The sequence below is a fragment of the Paralichthys olivaceus genome, chromosome 8 (genome assembly GCF_024713975.1).
Source record: "Paralichthys olivaceus isolate ysfri-2021 chromosome 8, ASM2471397v2, whole genome shotgun sequence".
Classification (NCBI taxonomy): Eukaryota; Metazoa; Chordata; class Actinopteri; order Pleuronectiformes; family Paralichthyidae; genus Paralichthys; species Paralichthys olivaceus.
In genome coordinates this window covers 20061184-20082207 of record NC_091100.1, presented here as the reverse complement: position 1 = coordinate 20082207, position 21024 = coordinate 20061184, and the positions used below count along the sequence as shown (strand labels likewise).

At 39.9% G+C, this 21024-nt stretch overlaps 2 protein-coding genes across 3 annotated transcripts; one reads left to right on the top strand and one right to left on the bottom strand.

Annotated features, from left to right (window-relative positions):
* The first annotated feature begins 1099 nt into the window (after positions 1-1099).
* On the top strand, positions 1100-10867 carry tmc5 (transmembrane channel like 5). 2 transcript variants are annotated; one of them, XM_020083969.2, is made up of 21 exons: positions 1100-1241; positions 1704-1876; positions 2414-2646; positions 2832-2903; positions 3219-3335; positions 3450-3552; positions 4229-4310; positions 4416-4676; positions 5044-5186; positions 5343-5487; positions 5650-5802; positions 6161-6327; positions 7234-7309; positions 7396-7493; positions 7568-7663; positions 7809-7884; positions 8397-8530; positions 8737-8910; positions 9564-9642; positions 9775-9867; positions 9950-10867. In XM_020083969.2, exons 2-21 carry the CDS (start codon positions 1803-1805, stop codon positions 10448-10450), a joined length of 2877 nt encoding a protein of 958 aa, XP_019939528.2. In that variant the 5' UTR covers positions 1100-1241; positions 1704-1802; the 3' UTR covers positions 10451-10867. The 2 variants fall into 2 exon arrangements, with proteins under 2 accessions (XP_019939528.2, XP_069386757.1); XM_069530656.1 differs by having other exon boundaries at positions 1118-1241; positions 1694-1876.
* A 2693-nt stretch (positions 10868-13560) lies between these two features.
* LOC109627420 (germ cell-specific gene 1-like protein) lies at positions 13561-19450 on the bottom strand. The gene is made up of 5 exons (XM_020083938.2): positions 18970-19450; positions 17147-17194; positions 15781-15933; positions 14802-14913; positions 13561-13998 (listed from the first exon to the last, which is right to left on the bottom strand). The coding sequence occupies exons 1-5, from the start codon at positions 19256-19258 to the stop codon at positions 13704-13706; spliced, it is 897 nt and encodes a 298-aa protein (XP_019939497.1). The 5' UTR covers positions 19259-19450; the 3' UTR covers positions 13561-13703.
* Between the last annotated feature and the right edge of the window lie 1574 nt (positions 19451-21024).

The following is a 21024-nucleotide window of genomic DNA, read 5'->3' as shown; positions in this document are numbered from 1 at the left end:
CCGCAGCTCCAACACGTTACCCACCACTGACGGGCCTTTAATTCATTCTTCCTCCTTATCTACTTCTACGATTATTCTATATCACCACGATTAATACTTTTAATAGCTACCCTCGAAAATGACATTTAGATCAATTTAGCACAAGTTGGAAAATGTGTAATATGCACATGAAATGAATGAATTAATAAAAAAATGAAATGTTTGCAAAAATATTTTTGCAGAATACATGTATATGAAATATGACTATCAACAACTGATATTTATATTCCAAATTTTTGATAAACTTAATGTCGATGTGCAAAAGGACAAATAACTTTCATATCAATCATCGGTTATTAACATACAAAAGATAACCTAAACTATGAAACTATCCATAATCTGCATCTTGACAATCTACAGTAACCTGTACATTAAGGTTCCAGTGTATCAATAGTCTAGATATTAACATACCAAAGTATCAACAACCTAGATATTAATGGAGCCTATTATCCTTAACCTGGATATCAATGATCAACAGCATCAATAGCCTGCATATTAACATACCAAAGTAACAATAAGTCAAATATAAACTTGGGTATTATTGATCAACAGTATAACTAACCTGCATATTAACATAGCAAAGGATCATTAACCTGGCTTTCAGACTGCCCAGAGGTTTGCTGCCCATGGGTCTGGTTCAGTAAAGGCTGAAGATCAAAACAATTAATTTCACAGACTGTCTCAGACTTATTTGTTTGTTATGATAAGTAAAGTATGCTTCTTGAGTGGAGTGAATCTTTAAATTAACATAGAGAAGGAGAGGAAACAGGGACTTGTACAGGACTTATAGTTTTTGGTAAATGGCAGATTCATTTATTAATGTTTTATACATTAAGTAATTAAATAAATTATTTTTTATTTATCAGTGTGTCTGTATGAGTTCAGTCCGTGAGCACCAGCTCTCCCTCTACAGTAGATCAAGCACGGACTCTTGAACACTTAAATCATAATAAGTATGGCAATTTGATTTTAGCCTTAGGGGTTTACTTATTTTTGTCATATCACAAAGTGTCCACATGAGATTTATCTGTTGTGTACAGGTGCAGTGGACTTTTACCTTAATGAGTTCAGCACTCACTTCCCGGTAGCCACACAGTTCTCTGTCTCTCTCTTTCTCTCTCTCTGACTGTGGCTCTCAGGCTGATTCACACTCCGCAGGTTCAGTCTACCACGACAGATAGACGGAGCTACATTCACACCAGGTAAGCAGGGCTTTGGTAATGGAGCAGAATAATTTAATACAATGTCATAGTTTTTTTTAATGTATAAAATCAATTAGTTGTAGACTCTCAAACATTAGTAGTCCCTACTCTTTTACATTTTCATTCAGTGTGTCTGTGTGAGAGCCATACAGCCATGTTACGAAACTAAACCTGGTGAATGAATTAATGATGGACAGATGAGGATGGGACCAAGAGATTAAATGACACTATTATGCCCCCCCCCCCCCCCCCCCCTCGACAATTGTAGCTGTCACTCTTGAGGACACAGAGCCACTTAGCCTCTACATGTGATGCTGCTTGTTTGAGTTTTATCAAAGTTCACATAGCTGGCATCAGAAGCCTTTATACAACATGTAATCAAGCAAATGCTGTTATATTACGTATGGTCTCCGTTAAAGTCATTTATGCCTGTGTGAATTCAACTGAGTTAGCCGTTTACAGTGTGTTGCTGCAACTGGACTATTTACACGTCAACATATTGAAGAGCAGCTGAAGAATTTCCTCCAAACAAAAGAAGAGGATCAACTCAGCAAGAATCTCATGTCAAGCTACAGCAACGGTGGATTTTTCAACCCTGCTTACCATGACAGCGAGACTCTGGAAGTTGATAGAAGGTTTGTGCTCATATAATCACCTTAAAAAAACCTCCTGTTTTATAATCAATGACTGAGTTTGCCAGAGTGCTGCGTGTAGTTTGTACTTTTGGTCAGAAGCCATATACTGTACCATAAAATAATAAACAGGATGTCCATAAGGAACAGTTAGCTGAGTGAATTAAGTATTTACCCTTTTTTTTTTTACCAGGATCAAGCTTGTTTCAATCAATTTTATTCTTAGGACCAAAGAGTGTAAATATTCTTAAAAGAAAACATTTAGATACATTTAAGAAACAAATGCATTGGTGCAAACTAAATCCAACTCTTCCTTGTAGAACATTATACCTCTTATCACTCACATTGGAAAGACGTCTCCTCCGTAGCAGTCATATCTAATTACAAATAACATATATCATGAAATCTGAATTTTGGACTTTCGTTTTTGAATTGTTAACCCCCTTCTGGTTTTTTTTCACAAACACATATTGTATGAGTTCATTGATAAGTCATCTGTTTTTAACTTAAAACAATATCTACTCCTTGTGGCCGCTATAGATATTCAAACAAATCCCACCATACTAACCCCTATGCCAGGGAAGACCCGGCCTGGCAGGATGACAGGGCAGAGACACATGACAGCCGCATGAGTCAGATGACGGGCGGTGATGAGGCTTTTGCAAGAGTGCCCTGGAGGGGCTGGCAGGGGGAGAGCTGGAGGGGGATAGAGAGCATCCCCATGGGCCTCATTTCAGCGCGCCCTGGGAGCCCTTCACAGCAGCATGATCTCAGTGAGTGGACAATCTACTCGTGACTTTAAACCTTTGTATACATAATGCATTCTGTATTGTATTATGGGGCACAACTTGTGAGTCTGTCAGGTGACACTGCAGTTTTGTATGTTCCTTCAAGTGTTGCTAAGTGACACCTCTGTTGATACTTCCACTCTATTTCCCCTCTCACTTTTATCATACAGACCGCAGCACATTTCAGGTCAACCCAGACTCTCAGTATGATCGATCATCATCGGTTCAACTTCCTTCTTCAGGTAAACTAATCCTACTCTGAGGATAAAAGCTTCTTTTGACTATCAGAAACGTATAAACATTACTGTCGGCTCTCACACTGTTGCTATGATATTGCTATGTACACACAGAGTTGTGAAGTTATTTCATGATTTAAAGTAAATGTGAGATTCAAGTTGACCTGTTATAATGAACAAACTGGGTAATTATTAATGGAGGCCTAACAACAAATGACAAGTAAGAAGGGAGGAAGGATGGAATTAGAAAAAGATGGAAGGGAATTGTTTGAACTATTATCTTAATCTGAAAGCACACCTTCATCTTTGTGTTCAACCCAGGCAAAATGACAATGAGATGGAGGGGAGTCACTGTGCGGAGGATGAGCATGTTTCCCGACACTGATCCTGCTCATGTAGCATTCACAGAGCATGCCATCAGGAATGAGATGGAGAATGGTAAGAGCCTGTGACGGGTGTCGCGTTATTCCTGTGGAGTCTGACACCCAGCCTGTGCTGTGGACGGTTGCTGTTGCTTGTTAAGGACTTTCTTGTCGGTCTTGTTCATCACAGAGGAACAGAACCTGGTCAAGGACCTTGTTGCCATGTCAACACGAGACCGAATCCGAGCTATTCAGGATCTTCCAATGAGCTTTGAGGAAAAGAAACATATCAGGTGGGTTTTGAATAACAAGCAGTCAGAGGTAATAAACTTCTTTGTCAGTGTCACCATAAGAACTAAGTTAAACATTACTCCCTAACCCTCTTGGCTTCAGGATGTTGCAATAGATCACAGGAAGAAGAGATCTGTGCACACACACACACACACACACACACACACACACACACACACACACACACACACACTTAAACACACTGCTCTCTTGTTTCAACAAGATATATAGAAACTATTCTGGCACATTCCTCTGCCAAGGCCAAACAGTTACACACCTTTTTGTTTAGTTCTCACAGTAATGGATTATAAAAGAAAAAACAGATGTGATCTGATAATTTAAATAAGTTATTCATGTTTTGTCATAATCTCAATCGACACTAAAACCTAATGGGTTCTACCCAGGCCCTATCCATTCACCATGTGAAAATCAGTTAAGTAGTTTTTGCATAACCTTACTGACAAATAAACTAGAACTGTCCTCGGTAGAGAGCAAACCTCCACTATTGCCCAACAGTCCTTTTAAATTCGATCAAACCGCACCAAATTTACCAGTTCCTTAAATATGCCAGACCTTTTTCATCAAGATCTCTGCATAATCTGTTTAGAAATTCAGAAACATTTCATAAAACTCTTTATCTTGTTATGTTAAAAAGGATTTAATCAATTATCCTTACAGGAGCCAAGTAATGGCATTCAAGTCCACCAAGCAATCTCGCCAGTTCACATGTTTTGCAGATTGCTCTGAGAATGTGTCACTGGTGAGTAATTCATCATTCACAAAACAATAAGTTGGGACACCATGCAAACAAGCCATTAAAGAATGTGATTCATAATGTCATACATGTTACTGGCTGTTTTCTCAGTTTTTCCGCAGGTGTGGCTACAGTATCCGGTCAGCCAGGCAGACCCTGGAGCTGTGGCAAGGCATCATGAAAGAGATTGGTGGCAAGTTTGGCACCAGTGTCCTCTCCTATTTCGTTTTCCTCAGATGGTTGCTCATGTTCAACATCTTCTCCTTCCTGGTGAACTTTGGCTTCATCACCATCCCGCTGCTTGTTAGCGACCCCTTACCCAACATACCTCCAGAAGTGAGCTTCAAAGGACTGGAGATACTGACTGGAGCTGTAAGTGGATGCTTTTATTCACCAGTTACCTCTTGTAAAGCCACAGCTCTTAAAAGTAGCAGGGCCTCAGAGAGCACATACCTCCTATCTTGCAATGTTTAAGAAACTGAAAAAAAGAAAACTCCTGGATCTGCCTCCTTTATACAATCCACACCAAAGGAAATGGGTTCTCCCTTGGCCCATGCAACTTCACCACTAGAGGTCACTAAATTCTACATGCTGAACCTTTAAAGAAGAGTGAATTAGACTTATTGATAGAATGAATCAATCCATATTAGGCTTCTTGTGTTTTAATATTTGATTGACACTGAACTCTGCAGAGAGATAAAATTGACTGGTTGTTTCCACTGCATTTTGGTTTTTCCAGGGTTACTTCACCTCTACGGTCATGTACTATGGTGGCTACAGCAATAAAACACTTGTGGGTCGAGTTGACTACAACATGCAGCTGGCCTATTTCTTCACCATTGCAGTCTACATGGTGCTGTGTGGTATTGCACTTATTTTCAGGTCAGTTCAGCTTTGAGACCCCCGCGTCTCCACGACTGGGGCAGCTGCCGGCATTTATCTTCACTTTCCCCACTCCTCGTTCTGTTGAAGTTTAATTACAAAAATGTTTTAATGGCTGTTATCTACTTTTTCCAATCTCTGTTCAACCTCATGCAGCATGGCGAGCTCATTTAAAACAAACTATGTTCTAGAAGCACCAGCTTCAAGTGGCGCATGGCAGGTTCTGTGCAGCTGGGATTTTAGTGTAACCAATGAGAGAGCAGTGAAGCAGCGCAAGAACAACCTCCGTGTCCAACTCAAGGTGACTATTATTGCCACTCAAAACTGAAAATGATATATTCACAATAGGCTTTCACACAAATTTCAGACAGTTAACTTTTAAGAGATTAATTCCATTTTTGCAGGCACATCACGTGTCTCATTATATTTCATCGCCATGCTTGTCCTCTTGCCATCTCTCCAGGAGTCTTTGTCGGAGAAGGCCCAGAGGGAGCTGCTAACCCTCTCTGAAAAACTGAAGCACTTCGGGGTTTATCTTGGTTCCTGGCTCCTCTCCACTGGCTTAGCTGTTGGCTGCGGAGCCAGCATCTACTACCTCTGCCAATATGAACAGCGGGTACACAAGTCAAGATTGAATAATTAGTCCGATTGTCAAATTGGGATATACTTTTTTTGTTGTTGAAAATAGACTACAGAGAATATGAAATGGGAAATTTTAATTAGTTTTATTGCACTAAAAACAAGTATTTAAAGAAAAATGTCCTTGTCTGCACAGTCAAGGATCCCATGTGTATATGTAGATAAACAATATCATAATACTTTATGGCATAGTAAAGGATTTTGCCTTTAAGATCTGTATTAGCATCATAAACGTTTGAGTTATTGACGTGTCAAGTCATTTACCAGCAGCACTGGGGTTTGATTCATTTCATTGCAACCTATCTTGATCTGACCTACAGCTGTTGTCTTTATAGCGAGCAACTGCAGCTGCCAGCTGGTCTCTGCTGCAGGAGGCAGAGACTCTCCTGGTTCCTTTTGTGGTGTCTCTGATGAATCTGGTCGTCCCGCTCTTCTACTCACTCTTCAACAAGTTTGAGCACTACTCCAGTCAGCGGAGACAGATCTATGCTCTCGTGGTCAGGTCAGATAGAATATTTACTTTCGATTCCATGAAGAAGAGCACATGCAATTAGCCTAGATAAATTTAGGTTTTTTTTGTTTGAAAACAGGCAAGTTCAATATTATCATGGTAGCCAATATCTAGTTTATATAAAATGTATAAAAGGAATAAAATTGATTATGTCACAGAATATTTATTCTCTAACCATAAATATACTGTGTTTGCACATATCTGTACAGTTTAAATAAACTATGATGTTGGGTGTCAGTTAAGTGAAACTTACCTACTGTGTTAACCAAGCCCTGGGCCAGTATGAAGTGATTGAGGGGTGCTGTTAAAAATTGCAAGTGGGCATAGTTTAACCATGCAATTCCCTTCAAAGGTTAAATAACAGCAACATAAAACTACTGCTTCAAAAAGAAATAATAATAAAAAAAAACACCCCTGCTAGCTCCATCTTGCCATCTGTCATTGCTGCTACTGGAGCTACTGGCATCGGCTGGGCTCTCTGGGATTTTACTTTTTCCTTCCAGAAGCAAACCATTTTCTGACATCCATTTTCATTCCATTGGAATTTATACTTAACTTAAAGCCAAGCATACAAGCCTGGTAAAGAGAACCAACTAGTTGAACTATGAGTAAACAAACTGATCTGATTTGCATGTATCTCAGCCAATCATTTTCCTATGGCTACAACTTTGCTATTGCTACATCAAGTCTAAACAGAGGGGACAAATTATACAGGTGAGGTGGCTTTGGGACCCTTCAGACCCCTTGTGGCCCAGAGAGAGCTACATTTTCAGTCTTTATGCTTGCTCACCTCACCAGTTGCTAGCTCTGGCTTCATATTCAGTGCTGATCTTCTCATCCAATTCTCACCAAGAAAAAAAAGGATTTTTGTTTCTAAATATATTTTTCTTTTCACAGAAATGTCTTACTCAGGATATCCATTCTGGGTGTCTTGTGTTATTACTGGATGAACGTGGTTGCTACGAATTTTTCGGTATGTTTGGCATCAAATATGACTGCACTGTTATTTGTATAATCAATATGTTTCACCATTTCTCCCATCCAATGTGCTCCCTGCAGTGTTGGGAGTCCATGGTGGGACAGGCTTTGTACCGTCTGGTCATTTTTGACTTCTTCTTCCTGATGTTGGGATCTTTCTTTGGAGAGTTTCTCAGCAAGTAAGTTACACAAATTGTGTTTAAAGCAAATATAACCATGGATGTAAATCATACTCATCATCTCTCTATTATAGTGTAATCGGGACCACATTATTACCACGTCTGGGGGTTCCAGAGTTTGACATAGCCAGAAATGTCCTTGAACTCATATATGCACAGACACTTGCCTGGTAAGAGCAATTCATTAACACTTGCCTAATTGCACACATTATCTGGTGGCACTGTTGTATTATAATAAAGTCTCGCATTTTCTCTCTCGGTCAAAGTGCAAATATCCTATTAAAAGTTGTTGTACCCTCTATTTTCTTTCCACAGGGTTGGGATCTACTTCTCTCCCCTGCTGCCTGCCATCCAGATTGTCAAGTTTTTCATTTTATTTTACTTGAAGAAGGTAAATGCAGGTTTGGTCGCTCTGGTAACTGAACAGCCATGATGACACACTACCATCAGCACAATGCCATTTCTGCCTGAGCAGCTCCATGCTCCTGAACGGCTCATGTTACTCTTGCGCACCTGGTCAATAATTCATTCAAATCCTTTCAATATATTCAAAGCATGCCTTATTTTGTGTTATGGAAAAGAGAGGCAGGATTTTGGATTGATGGAGTAAAGCTGCCTGTTGCATTGTACTTTCCCAGGCCACATGGGGATCAATCACTTGTGGAAAAAGTAAATTACTTCTTTATGACTATGTAATTCGACCCAGGCCTGATCTCATGTTGCTCAATGTTTCATGAACATGCTAAGTGACCTTTCAAGCAATGCTATTCAAAGCTCTATGAGATTCTGTGGTTTTCTATTATGCAGTGAAAAAGGAAATGAGCTTGTACTTCACCAAGTTATTTCAATAATAATGAATGAAAATGTTGTCTTTGTTCATATTCTTTTTTTGCTCTTCCTCAGGTCAGCTTGACCCAGAACTGCCAGCCTCCGCGGCGAACAGGCAGGGCAGCTCAGATGCAAACAACCTTCATCGCCCTCCTCTTCTTCCCTTTCTTCGTGGGAGCCTTGTCCATGGTTGCATACACTGCTTGGAGGTATGAGGACGTGACCTACTTAGACAGAAATTTAACCTTTATCGAATATTAGCAGGTTGTTAAAGAAAAATATGTCTTAAAGATCATAACCCTCTGAGCAAAATAGGAACAAAACCTCAATAATACCAGTCTTTGATACATGCTGTATTCTTTACCAGTGAACAAATTCCCCCGAATCAAATTTTTTGTTTCGTCCTGCTCTGCAGTCTGACTCCCTCGGAGCAGTGTGGTCCTTTCCGGGGACTCAACAACACCTTCAGTGTGGTTGGCATCTGGATAGATGATCTGGGGGAGATCCCTGGTTCTCAGTGGGTTGTCTGGATCTACCAAAATGTCATCAGGAGTGAAATCTTCTATTTTCTTATCACACTCATCATCCTGTAAGTGCATCGTGCAAGGGGTGTGTTTTGTGTGTGCTTCATGTTGCATGTTTTTCAATTATTATTAAACCTGCAGACCAAAGCAAACACGAAATACAAAGCAAAGCTGAGGCTGATGGGAATGACATTATTTTTTGCATGTATTTGGTCACTTAAAAAGTCAGCCTCTTGGTTGCGCTATAAGGAAGGAGACCACTAAATTCATTAGGATTAATCCTCTGGGTACCATTAACACAATTTTATGACAATTCATTAAATGAATGTGTTTTGCTTTGATAGGAATCCTAATGAAATTTGATGATGTTAATCCACTAAGGCAGTTATGTCAACACAATAGACAATGAAGTGCGTTGTGAATATAATACTGTAGTGACCTGTTAGGTCCAGAGCACTAAAGGTTCCACATCATTGAATTTGAGAACAGGTTAGTCTGGACTTTAAGCAGTTGGCCACATCAGTGAATCAGTCATGCACAGTAAATAAGCGGCACCATGAAAACCTCTGCATACCCAGCAGTCATAATGTTGTAGTTCACTTATTTAGATTAATTTGACTATGACAGAGCAATAGAGACTGGAACACTGTTACTCATGTGTGTTCATGTACATTGTTCTATCTTTGTGTCACAATCACAGTTTTTTTTTATTGCCCAGGATCATCATATACATGTTCTGGCAAGTCACTCGGGGCCGCAAGGAGTTGATTGGTCTACTGAAACAGCAGATTCTTAATGTGAGTTTTGATTGACGTCCTTTAATTTATTCAGTTTATTTCGTTTCCCTTGGGGAATAGAGACACAGCCTTAGTTGTACTGAACTGTATATAATTTTCCTCTATATTTCCTTTTTCATTTTCTCTGGCCAGGAGGGAAAAGACAAGTCGTTCTTGTTGGACAAGCTCCAGAACCTCCAGAAATCTCAGCCTAATAAAAAATCTAAACACAAGAATCAAAAAAAGGTTTGCTGTCTCATGCTACTTAACCGCCCTTCACCCTGAGATTTGTCATCAGCCACACTAAATATTTTCCTCTGTCCTTCAGCCCAAACGACGTTCAGATGATCACTCCTCAGGCGGTCAGTCCAACTCAAATGCCATGTTTCAGGCTCTCCTTGCTCGCCAGCGTCTCGAAGAGGAAGAAGAAAGATGGAGCAATGGTGGAGTGTTGGTTCCCTCCGACATGTCCACCTCCAGTGCCCAGATGCAGGCCATGTTGGCCCGGCAGAGAGCTGACGACCTGGTTGAAGATGTGTACCAGATGTCTGATAAACACCACTCGTCCTCCAATGCCCTCGCACAGGCCCTGCAGGCCAGGCAGAGGGTAGAGGGTCAAGAGAGGGATGAGTACTACGGCGCAGCAGGCTTTTCTGAAAACACGGGTGACCCAACATCTCCTGTGTCAAGTGTTATGATGCAAGTCATGCAAGCCAGGCAGAGAGCCGAGGAAGAAGAACAAAACCCAGTCCCCTCAGGCTCCAGTGCTCTCATTCAGGCCATGTTGGCCCGGCAGCAGGCCCAGAACGAGTTTGATGACGGTTACTGAACTAACTGAAATGATCACAAACGGAGAGGACTTAAAGAGAAAAGATATATAGAATAGATTTTCTTTAAGCTGACTGTCATTCAACTTGTCATGTTGTAATTTAGCATCAAGAAATGGGGGTATTTCTCCAGAAATGCAATGAATTAAATCCTGCTGCGTATTCAAAAGAACAAATACATTTCTAGTTGCAGAGCTATAAGAGAGTGCAGGTTCACCTCTTTATAAACCTTTTTTTAAAAGATATATTTTATAACATTATAATATATTTCTTTAAGTCTTTTGACAGAAAAGTACCAACATTAACTCATAAGGTCTGATTCTGTGTCATTTCTAATGTAATTTCTGTATCATAAACATAAACTGTTAACACTATTCATGTATATATGTCCTGTAAAAAATAAATTATCTCCTGATACTAATTAAGGAAATGCAAAAGTCTGCTGAGACAATACTGCCCTCTGTAGGTAATATTCAGGCAACACCACAGATCAGATGTGAAGAGGAACTGATGGTCATGAGTCTGATGAATCAAATCAAAGATCTATACACGTTTGGAGGAATAACGATGTTCCAAATATCAACCTGCAATTGTAGAGTGTTTAGTTTTAATTTTATAATGTATACAATTTAGCAGATAACTATACCTTTACTTTACTACAGTTTTACAGTTACATCGGTTTATAATAGTATTGTTACTTAAACTCATGGAATAATATATGAATATCTCTTCCACCACTACAAACATCCACCAAAAACCTTGATAAACATCTATGCCTCCCCTTGTCCCCACCCCCCTGATAAACACAAACAGTAGAAAATTAAATCTTAATTGTGAATCACAATATTCACTGTATTTGTTTAAAATACGCATTTTGACGACATTAAGTATTTATTTTCCTCTAATCGAGGCAGAAACATGAAATGAAAATAACATGCTATACTGGGGTTGTTATACTGCACATCATTCCAATCAAGTGTTCATGTGAACCTCCATGCTACATGTCTCTAATTATAAGTTTTGATATGTTTAATGCAGGTGTATAACAAATTCTCATTGGAATTTTATTACACAATAAAAGTAATAGACATGAAGTATCCAAGGATAAAATAATATACCGTTTTTCATAATCATTCTGTGTACATACTGAACAACCTATTTACAATTTACAGTAGAGGCTGGAAGTATTTGGTCGACAACACAGTTTTTGTTCTTCAAGTTCTGAACTTCAGCACATTGAGATGAATAATAATATGAATATAATACAAGTGTGTCAGCTTTAATTTGAGAAGATGTACATCAATATAGAAAGAACTGTGTGTGTATATATATATATATATATATATATATATACACACACACACACACAGTTCTTATAGTTATATACAGTTGAGAGAATAGAAAATAAGTTGTTTGTGACAAATAGCAGTTTCAGTCTGCAGTTTTGGCAGTCGAATCTATGCTGGGCTCCAGGCACTCTGCGTGGAACCATAGGTAACAGCTGTCACACTAATGCTGCCATAAATAGCCCAAAAATACGCTTTTATTTTGATTCAGAGAACATTTCACAACAAAATACATCATAAGTTAGTATTTTTATAATGCTTGGCAATAATACAACAGGTCTTTCCTGATTTGACCTGGCTTGCTGTCAGTGGGTAATGGAGACATAAATAAAATAAAACTAGGATAGATAGAAAAAGGATAAATATGAAATATATTATATCAACTCTGTCATTAATGGTAATATAGTAGGAACTTTGCTTTATAACAATAACACTTACAACACTGTGCTGTGAAAACCCACTTACTTATCTCTCAAATTGTCAAAAGCAGTTGAAAAATGTAAAATTACAATTATTGGATGATAATCAGCAGAGTTACTGTTTTTCTATACATTCATTATTTGTGATTGGTCAAGGCTTTGTTTTTTTTCCAATAGGGTAAACTACTTGTAGAATATTAATGGGCGTGCGTGATTCAAATTGGACATACATGCAAGAAGAATTTCACTTTACACACTGTGACACTGTTTCTGGAGTAAAATCTTCTGGAACTTGACACACAGACAGTGGGAGGGACCATGAACAAGAGTGAGGTGAAAAGTCGTGGTCACCTCTTATATAATAATAATATTAATAATATAATATTTAACAAGAGCAAGTTATGAATGTAATAATAAACATTTAGCTGCTTTTCACTTTGATTTTGTAAACTTTAAATTGAACATGCTGACAGTGTTGGTTATCCTGAACAAGAGTGAGGTGAATCATTTCTGTGAATCCTTAAATAATAGTTAATCTTGTCTCAAATCAGCCAATCATGTTTTTTTTCTGTCAAACTCTCCTCTCTGCTGCATTCAGCTGTAGATTCAGTGATTCACTGCGACCCCCCTCCTCCTCCCCATCACCTCGAGTGTCCATCACGACGAGTCTAAGCACCAAATGGACTCTCGTTTTTATCACATCACTTCTGTTCCTTATTGTGCATGGCAATAGATTTGGTTCATTTTCAATTAAAGTCACAGGCAACTCCCAGACATGTGTGAGTGCTTCTTGTGGATGAACTAAGATTGAAAGCTTGAAACATTCAAAGGAAGTGTCTAATTAGTTTCTAACAACCATCTTACTCAACCAACCCAGGTACTATGTGCTTGAAGGGCTTTATCACCCACATATTTCTATAATAACATGAATCTGGTCTAATCAAAGCTGAGACTTTGCAAACTGTTCATCATTTTATTTCAGATCGGATGAGCTGAGTTTCAGAGCCTGAAGAACAAAAAGTGTTTGACCGGCCTTCACTGTATAAACTGCATCTAGGCACATCATTTGCAGTAGGTATTTGTGGCTTTATTTCACATTTAATAAACACCAGTTACACCAAGTCTTTGTGATTAGACAATCATTTGCATTGATTTATTGATCGACTGAAACACGTTAAATAAGGCGATTAGCATCCGACAGACCCTCACGATAATGATTGGGTTATACTTTAAATTTACACTGCGGTAAGTTACACAAACAGAGAAAACACCTTCATCCATGATATTAGTTCATGTTCATGTTGCCAGTTCTCAGCTGAATGACCTTGTGTGACTTGAATCCCTGCGACCTGTTTCATTAAGGCAGTGTTAAAATGCATCAGATGGAGCTGATGATCCCGTGAGGCCTTCATCCCAGACTGAACACAAAGCAGAGTGGGACAAAAACGCCTCCAATCCATCAAGCTGCCACCTATACTGTCCCGTCAGCCTCAGCACTGTTCTTCCCCTAAAGATGCTGCAATGTCACTCAGGTCCAGAGAGTCAGCGGGTATGGGAGTTTTCCTGCCACTTTTCAGGCTCTGGCTCGAATAAACCTCCACGGATTTGGAGATGGAGTGCACAGAGCGTTCTTGGAAATATCCGAAAGCCTCCCTTGCGTGCTCCTCCCGAATGCTTTGCTCAAAGGTCTTACGTTTGTGCCTGAACTCTATGACGGTCTTCGTGTACGAGTTGAGGGTGGTGACTGACGCACCCATACAGCAGGTGAAGGACGCCCAGGCCATGCTGAAATAAAAGGAAGAGAGAAAACACATGCTGGAGAACTCTGCTTTGTTTGTGTAAATTAATGCAAAAGCTTGTGTACATCTATATTGCATTTAGGTTAGCGTATTCAGCGTATACCTGTCACTTGTGGTTTCCCTATGATTTTGTTTGCCGTATGAAACACTTTTGTAAAGTTCCACTTTAAACTTAATATCCAACCATCCAATCAAGAATTGTTGTGCTCACTCAGCTTCCTGAGCAGGCATTACCTCATAATTTTAATTTCGTTTTGACATTTTTCACTCAGTACTCCGACTCTTTTGGTTGTTGAGATTAGTATCAATCGCTTTAAGACCCTCTGCCCCCCCGGAGGATGCTGGACCACATGTGAGATCACACAATCAAACCATCGTGTACTTCTCACACTGTTTGGTTAATGCCACCAAAAGGTCAAGAATTGTTTGAAGATGAATCTGTCAGCATACTGAACATATTGTAAAGGGGTGAAATATTATCCCCTTATGCAATTCCAATCACGCCTGTATTGGGGCTTTGGACACCAAAGCCTAATCCTGCTATAACATGGGAGCTTTGGGCTTTTTTCATTAGAGACACTGATGCTGGGGAGAGGTGACAGTGGAGCTACAAACTGACGATTTGGGGCTGCTGCATGCAGAGAGGAATTCTTCATCTGGTTTTCTTAAGAGACGACTTAGCTTTATTTGTATATATCTCTAAGTGCAGGCAGCTTATTCCAATTGCTTCATATGACGTTTAATCCTGAACAAAAGCACAATGAGTCTGATCTCTGAGGTGCGTCATACCAGAAGGACCAGCCGTAGTCCCAGTTGTAGGGCCTCCAGTCCGGTGGACCGAGGCTGACGGTGACCTGAAAGACCTGTGTGTACATCACATGAGCCACCATACCAAGAAGCCCTGAAATCACACACACAGCATGTCTGATTGTTTAGCTTCAAAAACAAAATCATGCACAGGGATTCAGCACAACTATAGAAAGGTTTTCAAATATGCAAACTCACTGAAATAAAGTGATCCCAGTCGCCTACATCCATTCAATTTGTTCATGCTTGTTCACTCTTAAATGATCTGAGATTTGTATCCAATATGTACAACAGATATCATCCTTAATTCCACTGGAGACTGCTGCTCTGTGATCACTGTGTTTATATTTCATCTTGACCCACTTTTATTTCATTATATTCCTACGTCACAGATTTTGAACAATTACTGTACCACCTCCAAAGAGGTTATGTTTTCTCCCCTGTCCATTTGTTTGTTTGTAATCAATATTACGCAAAAACTACAGGATGGATAACCATACAACTTAGCAGAAGGATGTGGTATGGGTCAGGAAAGAATCCATTACATTTTGATGCAGATCCAGATTTTTCATTTCATTTCATTAATTTCTCAGATAATGATTTATGGATAACCCTAACCCATGGGAAACTTTCTGTAGGTGATTGATAACTATGAGTGTGTTTAATTTGGTGCAGATCCAAATACAAAAGTGGATCTAGTTACTTTAATTGTGATTTCATAAGGGGACTGTCATGTACTGAGTTCCAGTTTGGTTTTGATTTATTCTTTACAGAAAAAAAGTGAAGAACTGGCTCCTTCAAATGATGTTGGTTTTGTTAGCTTCTCTCTCTCGTCAGGCGGTGGGATGGAACATGTTGTGCCCGATATTAAACCGCATAAATCACAAACTCTGGTCTCTAATATCAATATGGTGGGTTACAGGCAATAAAAAAGAAACACACACACTCTCCACCAGAGTACCTGAGAGGACAGTGAACACGGCAGCGAAGGCATTGAGCTTGAGTCCATCGATGACGTTGCTGGAGTGGACCAGCTCTAAACACATGAGGCTGAAGCCCACCACCAGCAGAACAATGTACAGCATCTCAGAAACCAGTGACAGCCACAGCATCCCTGCAAGACAGGCACTGTTGATTGCAATAACTATACATTAAATCTAAGGTAGACATGGTTATAATTTTAACCCACAGTTCAATTTCCACTATTCTACAACAACTCCACATTCTTTAATTTGCACGTTGCACTTATACACTATTAATATGATATCTCAGAGGTTCCTCGTGCAGCTCATAAAGGCTGACAGAGGATATTTTCACTTGGAGAGTGGCTGAATTTCAGCTGAGCTCTTCAGTCTCCTACGAGCCTGATTCAGCTTCTCAATGAATCAAGCCAAATGTGACCTGCCAACACAAAAATATCTCTGCTTCTCCCGCCCTCTTGTTATTCACATCAGTGGCAAGCAAGCATTTCCCAAAGGAGGGATTCAACACAGCTTGAGAATCTGTGTCCCTCCATTGATTCATGAGGGGACGATTCCCAAAGTGAGAGTGGAGGACTTCCTGATTTAAAAAAGGTTATAGACTAAAACTGATACTCTGAGGAAGTATAGAGTACATCGTCATATTGTTCATGCATAGCTCGGTGGTTAAAAGTGACTTAGGTGATTTTACTTTACAAAACTTTTGAAACAATAATTACATGAGTATCTATTTATGGTAATCAGTTTTTTTTATCTTGAAAATTATTATTATGTTGTAGGACTACTATTGTAATGACAATATTTTTATGATTAGATTATGGCAGTGCTTAGACTATTATTGTCAGACTATAATCACTATTAATATAATATTGTTAATACACTGTATGGTCTCGAACCTCTCAGACTTGAACACACAGTGTCATTGTCACTGTCTCATGTCTTGCAAAGCTAAATAAAAAAAACAAATACATTTAGAGACATTTGTCTTGCTATTTAAAAACATTTTGCAGATTTGACACTTTAATAGCAAGATATTTATTTGGAAAGAAATACATTTGCTTCTGGTCATTCCAGTTCTATTGCTCTCAACCCGGCCTGAAGGCAAAGTCCCCCTGCTGATGTTTCAAACACAGGCAGCACAGTGGTAAAGATTTATCAATAGATGCCCTTAATGGAGGGAAAAATCTCATTTCTAACCTCTTCCAGGCGACATGTTACTCTTGTGAACATTCAATTTCATTTCACAGATTGCAAAAGTACCACGTGAGTCTTCAATGAGGAAGAGTTGTTATTTTTCATTTTATAAATTATGCTTAGACCTTCAGATAATGAGCAGTGGACACTCACCTTTCTCTGATGCAGGAGCCAAATCAATGAAACTGCGGCATCTCTCACCTATAAAACAAAGAAAACACTGTCATGATACAGCAGCAGCAGCTTCTTCAGCCACCACTTTATGTTGAATTCTTGGTGCGGCTCGTCAGAAAAGAGTTAGCCTCGGGGGAGGACATGCGCAACGTCCAAAAGGTCGTAGGGAACCAGATCGGGATTAACAAACAAAACTGAATGAAGAAATGCTCTTAGTGCTGAACTGATAAGGGCTTCAGTCCAAGCCATAATCTAAACCCATTTTGTGTCCAGGTGTGTTTCACAGGATCGGCTCAGACAGGAGAGTGACGTCCTGCACGGAGAATCCGCACAGCGACATAAAATCCAGAGGTCATGAGTTTAAAGCAAAAACAAATAGAAGTTAAATGAGAGGCAAACAGCAAAATAAGCTTTTTGGATTGTGATTCAGTGTCAGCAGATGGTGTGCTGGCAAGGCCGCTCAACATCTGCTGAATTACATGTGCATGCATAGAATTATAGTGATAAACCAGAACTGAGACATTCTGTTAAAATAAATAGCACTGTGATAACACTCAATCCTGCAAATACGCAGGGAACGAGAGTCTATGTGTTAATGTCACAAACAGGATTTATAAAATATCAGTGATTCTTGACACATTCCTGCAGATGTGATGTTGTCCCTCAGTCACTGTGGACCGGAGCATGTCGCTGGATTTGCTGTAAATGGAAAACTTTAATCAGGTAGAAGGAGGGTGGCAACAGCTGTTTTGAGGAAAAACTCATCAAGCTCGATGTTACATAATCCTTATTAACTCAAGCTGTCTCGGCCCCCACCACGTCCGACCCCGCAATGCCCCCCCCCCTCAATCGTACAGCCACTTGATGAGATAAACATGTGCTAGCAATTCCCCACTCCACTAATCTCAGCCTGTGCTTCATTTCTATTCTCGAGCATTGTAAGAAATGTGTGTGTTATTAGCAGAGTTTGTGCTGGAGTCAGTAGCAGCGAAGCAGCCAGAGAGGACGACTCTGACCTGATCACACCTCTGACCTGAACCATGCTCTTACCAGCTCACCTCCCGCATTTCACTCACTCTAATTCAAACTTCACTCCACTTATTTCATTTTCCCCGAGTGATGCACACGTCATTCACTGTTTTCTCCTCCCATTTGCTTAAGCTGGGAAGCAATCACATTCAGCCCCATGTTGCACGGCCACCAACTTACCCTAAAGGTTTGGAGACGATGTTATATGTGGAGAGTGAGTGATGCACTGAAGCTGCCGTCTGCTCAGCATTTCATGTCAGATAAAACCACATAAAGCAACTTAAACGGATAGAAGCAGACTGACATTAATAGAGCACGATTATCCTGAAATTGTCATGAAAGGGAATATTTCAAAAAGAGCGACTAATCTCTACTTGAACTAAGTGTTCCATTATGACAAATGAGGGAGGAAATGTCATGATAGAACAGTGTGTGTGTGTGTCAAATTGTGAATGCAGGATGTTTAAGTAAAGCGTTATTGATATGATGATCTATTTAGAAACAAATGCAGAATGAGCCAAATTAGGTAAAAGAAAAGTCATATGCCTGCAGAGGAATTCTAGATGTTAAAGTAAAAGTCCCACACAATTACTGATTGAGATATTTTGATGATAAAATGCAAATGTTTAAGACTTCCTCTTCTATAAATGCAATTATCATTATTATCATTACTTTTCAAACCTGATCTAAAATGATCTAAAAAGACTTTTAATGGATGTAAAAGTTCATAAAGTTGTGTCTCGCATGAAAGAAACACACACTCACTCACTTACTCTCATCGTGGATGTTCTCCTCGCAGGAGAACCAGATGCCGGTGTGGAACTGGCGGAAGAGGAAGCGGTCGTCCCCGGTCTCCCAGCTGTACACCACTTTGTTAGGGTCCGTCTCGTTCACGCCGTAGTCGATGCACTGGTGCGTGCGCAGCTTGCTGCACTTGGGCTTGGGGACCCTCTGCGTGCCCACACACCAGTAGGTGGTGATGAAGGCGGTGATGGAGAAGAAGAGGGCGAAGAAGTTGAGGCTGACCGACAGCAGGGTCCTGCACCGGCGACTCGTCTTCATGGTCCGCGAGGAGGAGGGTGCAGCGGCGCGCGCACGACCGAAAAGTTCATGGGCGCGAGGTGGAGAAGACGCACGAGCCCCGGGTCGCTCCCAAACGCAGAGGGTGAGGTGAGGGTCCCATTTGGCACCGCGCAGTGTCCAAATGTGTCCAAGGAGGCGCTGGACGCACAGTGAGATCCGCTCTGAGCCAAAGCTTCACATCTCCATCATCAGCACACACAGGCTGTCCCATAAGCGTCCTGCAGCCTATGGGACGTCACGGGGAAAGGATTTGACACTCACAGCTTGCATCAGGGCTGGATCTTCTTATGGAGCTCTCTCTCTCTCTCTCTCTCTCTGCTCATTAGGATGCCTCCCTCCCTCCATCCCTTACAAACAATTTATCAGCGATTATGAGCCAGCGTGTGTGGAAAACTTACTACTTCTACAAAAAGACACGAAAATATATCTTCTGATTTCAATGCATCACTGCAGAACACAAGAAAACAGAAAAAAAAGGTTTTAAATGTTTTTGAAGAAGTCGTTTCTGCATTTTCTGTGATGATGTAGTACAGAAATAGGGTTCTTCCTACTCCAGGATGGGAAATGAAATATTAATCTATGTTAATTTATGTTTCTGAACATTTCTGTTGTTATGTGTTTTCTACTACTTTCATTGCTGATGATCTGTTTTATGATTTTTATTTTCTACAATTGTAATCTATTTTATCTTGTAACTATGTTTTGAACTAAAGTAAGGTGAAGGGAAGTAAAGAAAACTTAACTAAACCAGATTTAAAGTCGTAGTAGAAATTAAATAATAGCTGGATCCTAAATGTCCCATAAATTAGACAGTACTGCTCTATTGAAACCCACACTGTTCCACTGGTAAAAAAAAAAAAAAACCCTCTATCACCTGCTAACATCTGGCTTCATATCTGCAATGGGAATGTATATCTGCATTCAGGTTTTTAAACAACATAATTCTGACCAGCAGTGATGGAAACATGACACCTGGGTGAATGCACTGATGTCTTCTTCTTCTTCTTCTTCTTCTTCTTCTTCTTCTTCTTCTTCTTTATATTAGCAGTTTAGATGCTTCTGTATGACGTTGTAATGTGCATTTATCTTCTGCGCTGTGGACTATCTGTAAAACAAATTCAGTCTGAAGCTCGGTGTCATGATGACCATGATCACATCATCGAGGTGAGCCCTTTTCAAAGTTAACACATTAGTATTGCAGTTTGTGTTATACATTGTATTTAGTGGTGTCACCATGTTTCCACTGTTGTGTTTGATTGTTTAGAAATTCCAATTTATCAGTGATGCATCAAACAATTATTAAATATCCAGTAAACTTGAATAATACAGGGAGTAATCTAAAGTTAGAGACAAAAACTCATCTACTGACTTTGTATGTGATAAGTGACACATACAATTTCTGTATGGATGATGCAGAATATGTAAAAATGATCTGAACAACTAGGTATTTATTGGTCCGTCTTAAAGTTTAAAATTCTTGTTCTTGTTAAATTCAGCTGTTTTTCCTGTGAGCGCTCGCCTTCATTTCTGAGACTCATCTGTTTTCAGAGAAGCTGACCTGCATTAACTTGCTCAGAGGGAGGTCACAGAGAGGATGATGAGACTTCTGCTGCTCCTGACCAGACCGATGGTGGCCTGTTGAGCTCTGCGCACTGAGACTAGTAGAGATGACTCCGCAGCACTGAAAATCTCTCTTCCGTTCTGAACTGTGCTGAGCACCAACATCGCAAATGTTGGCATTTCAA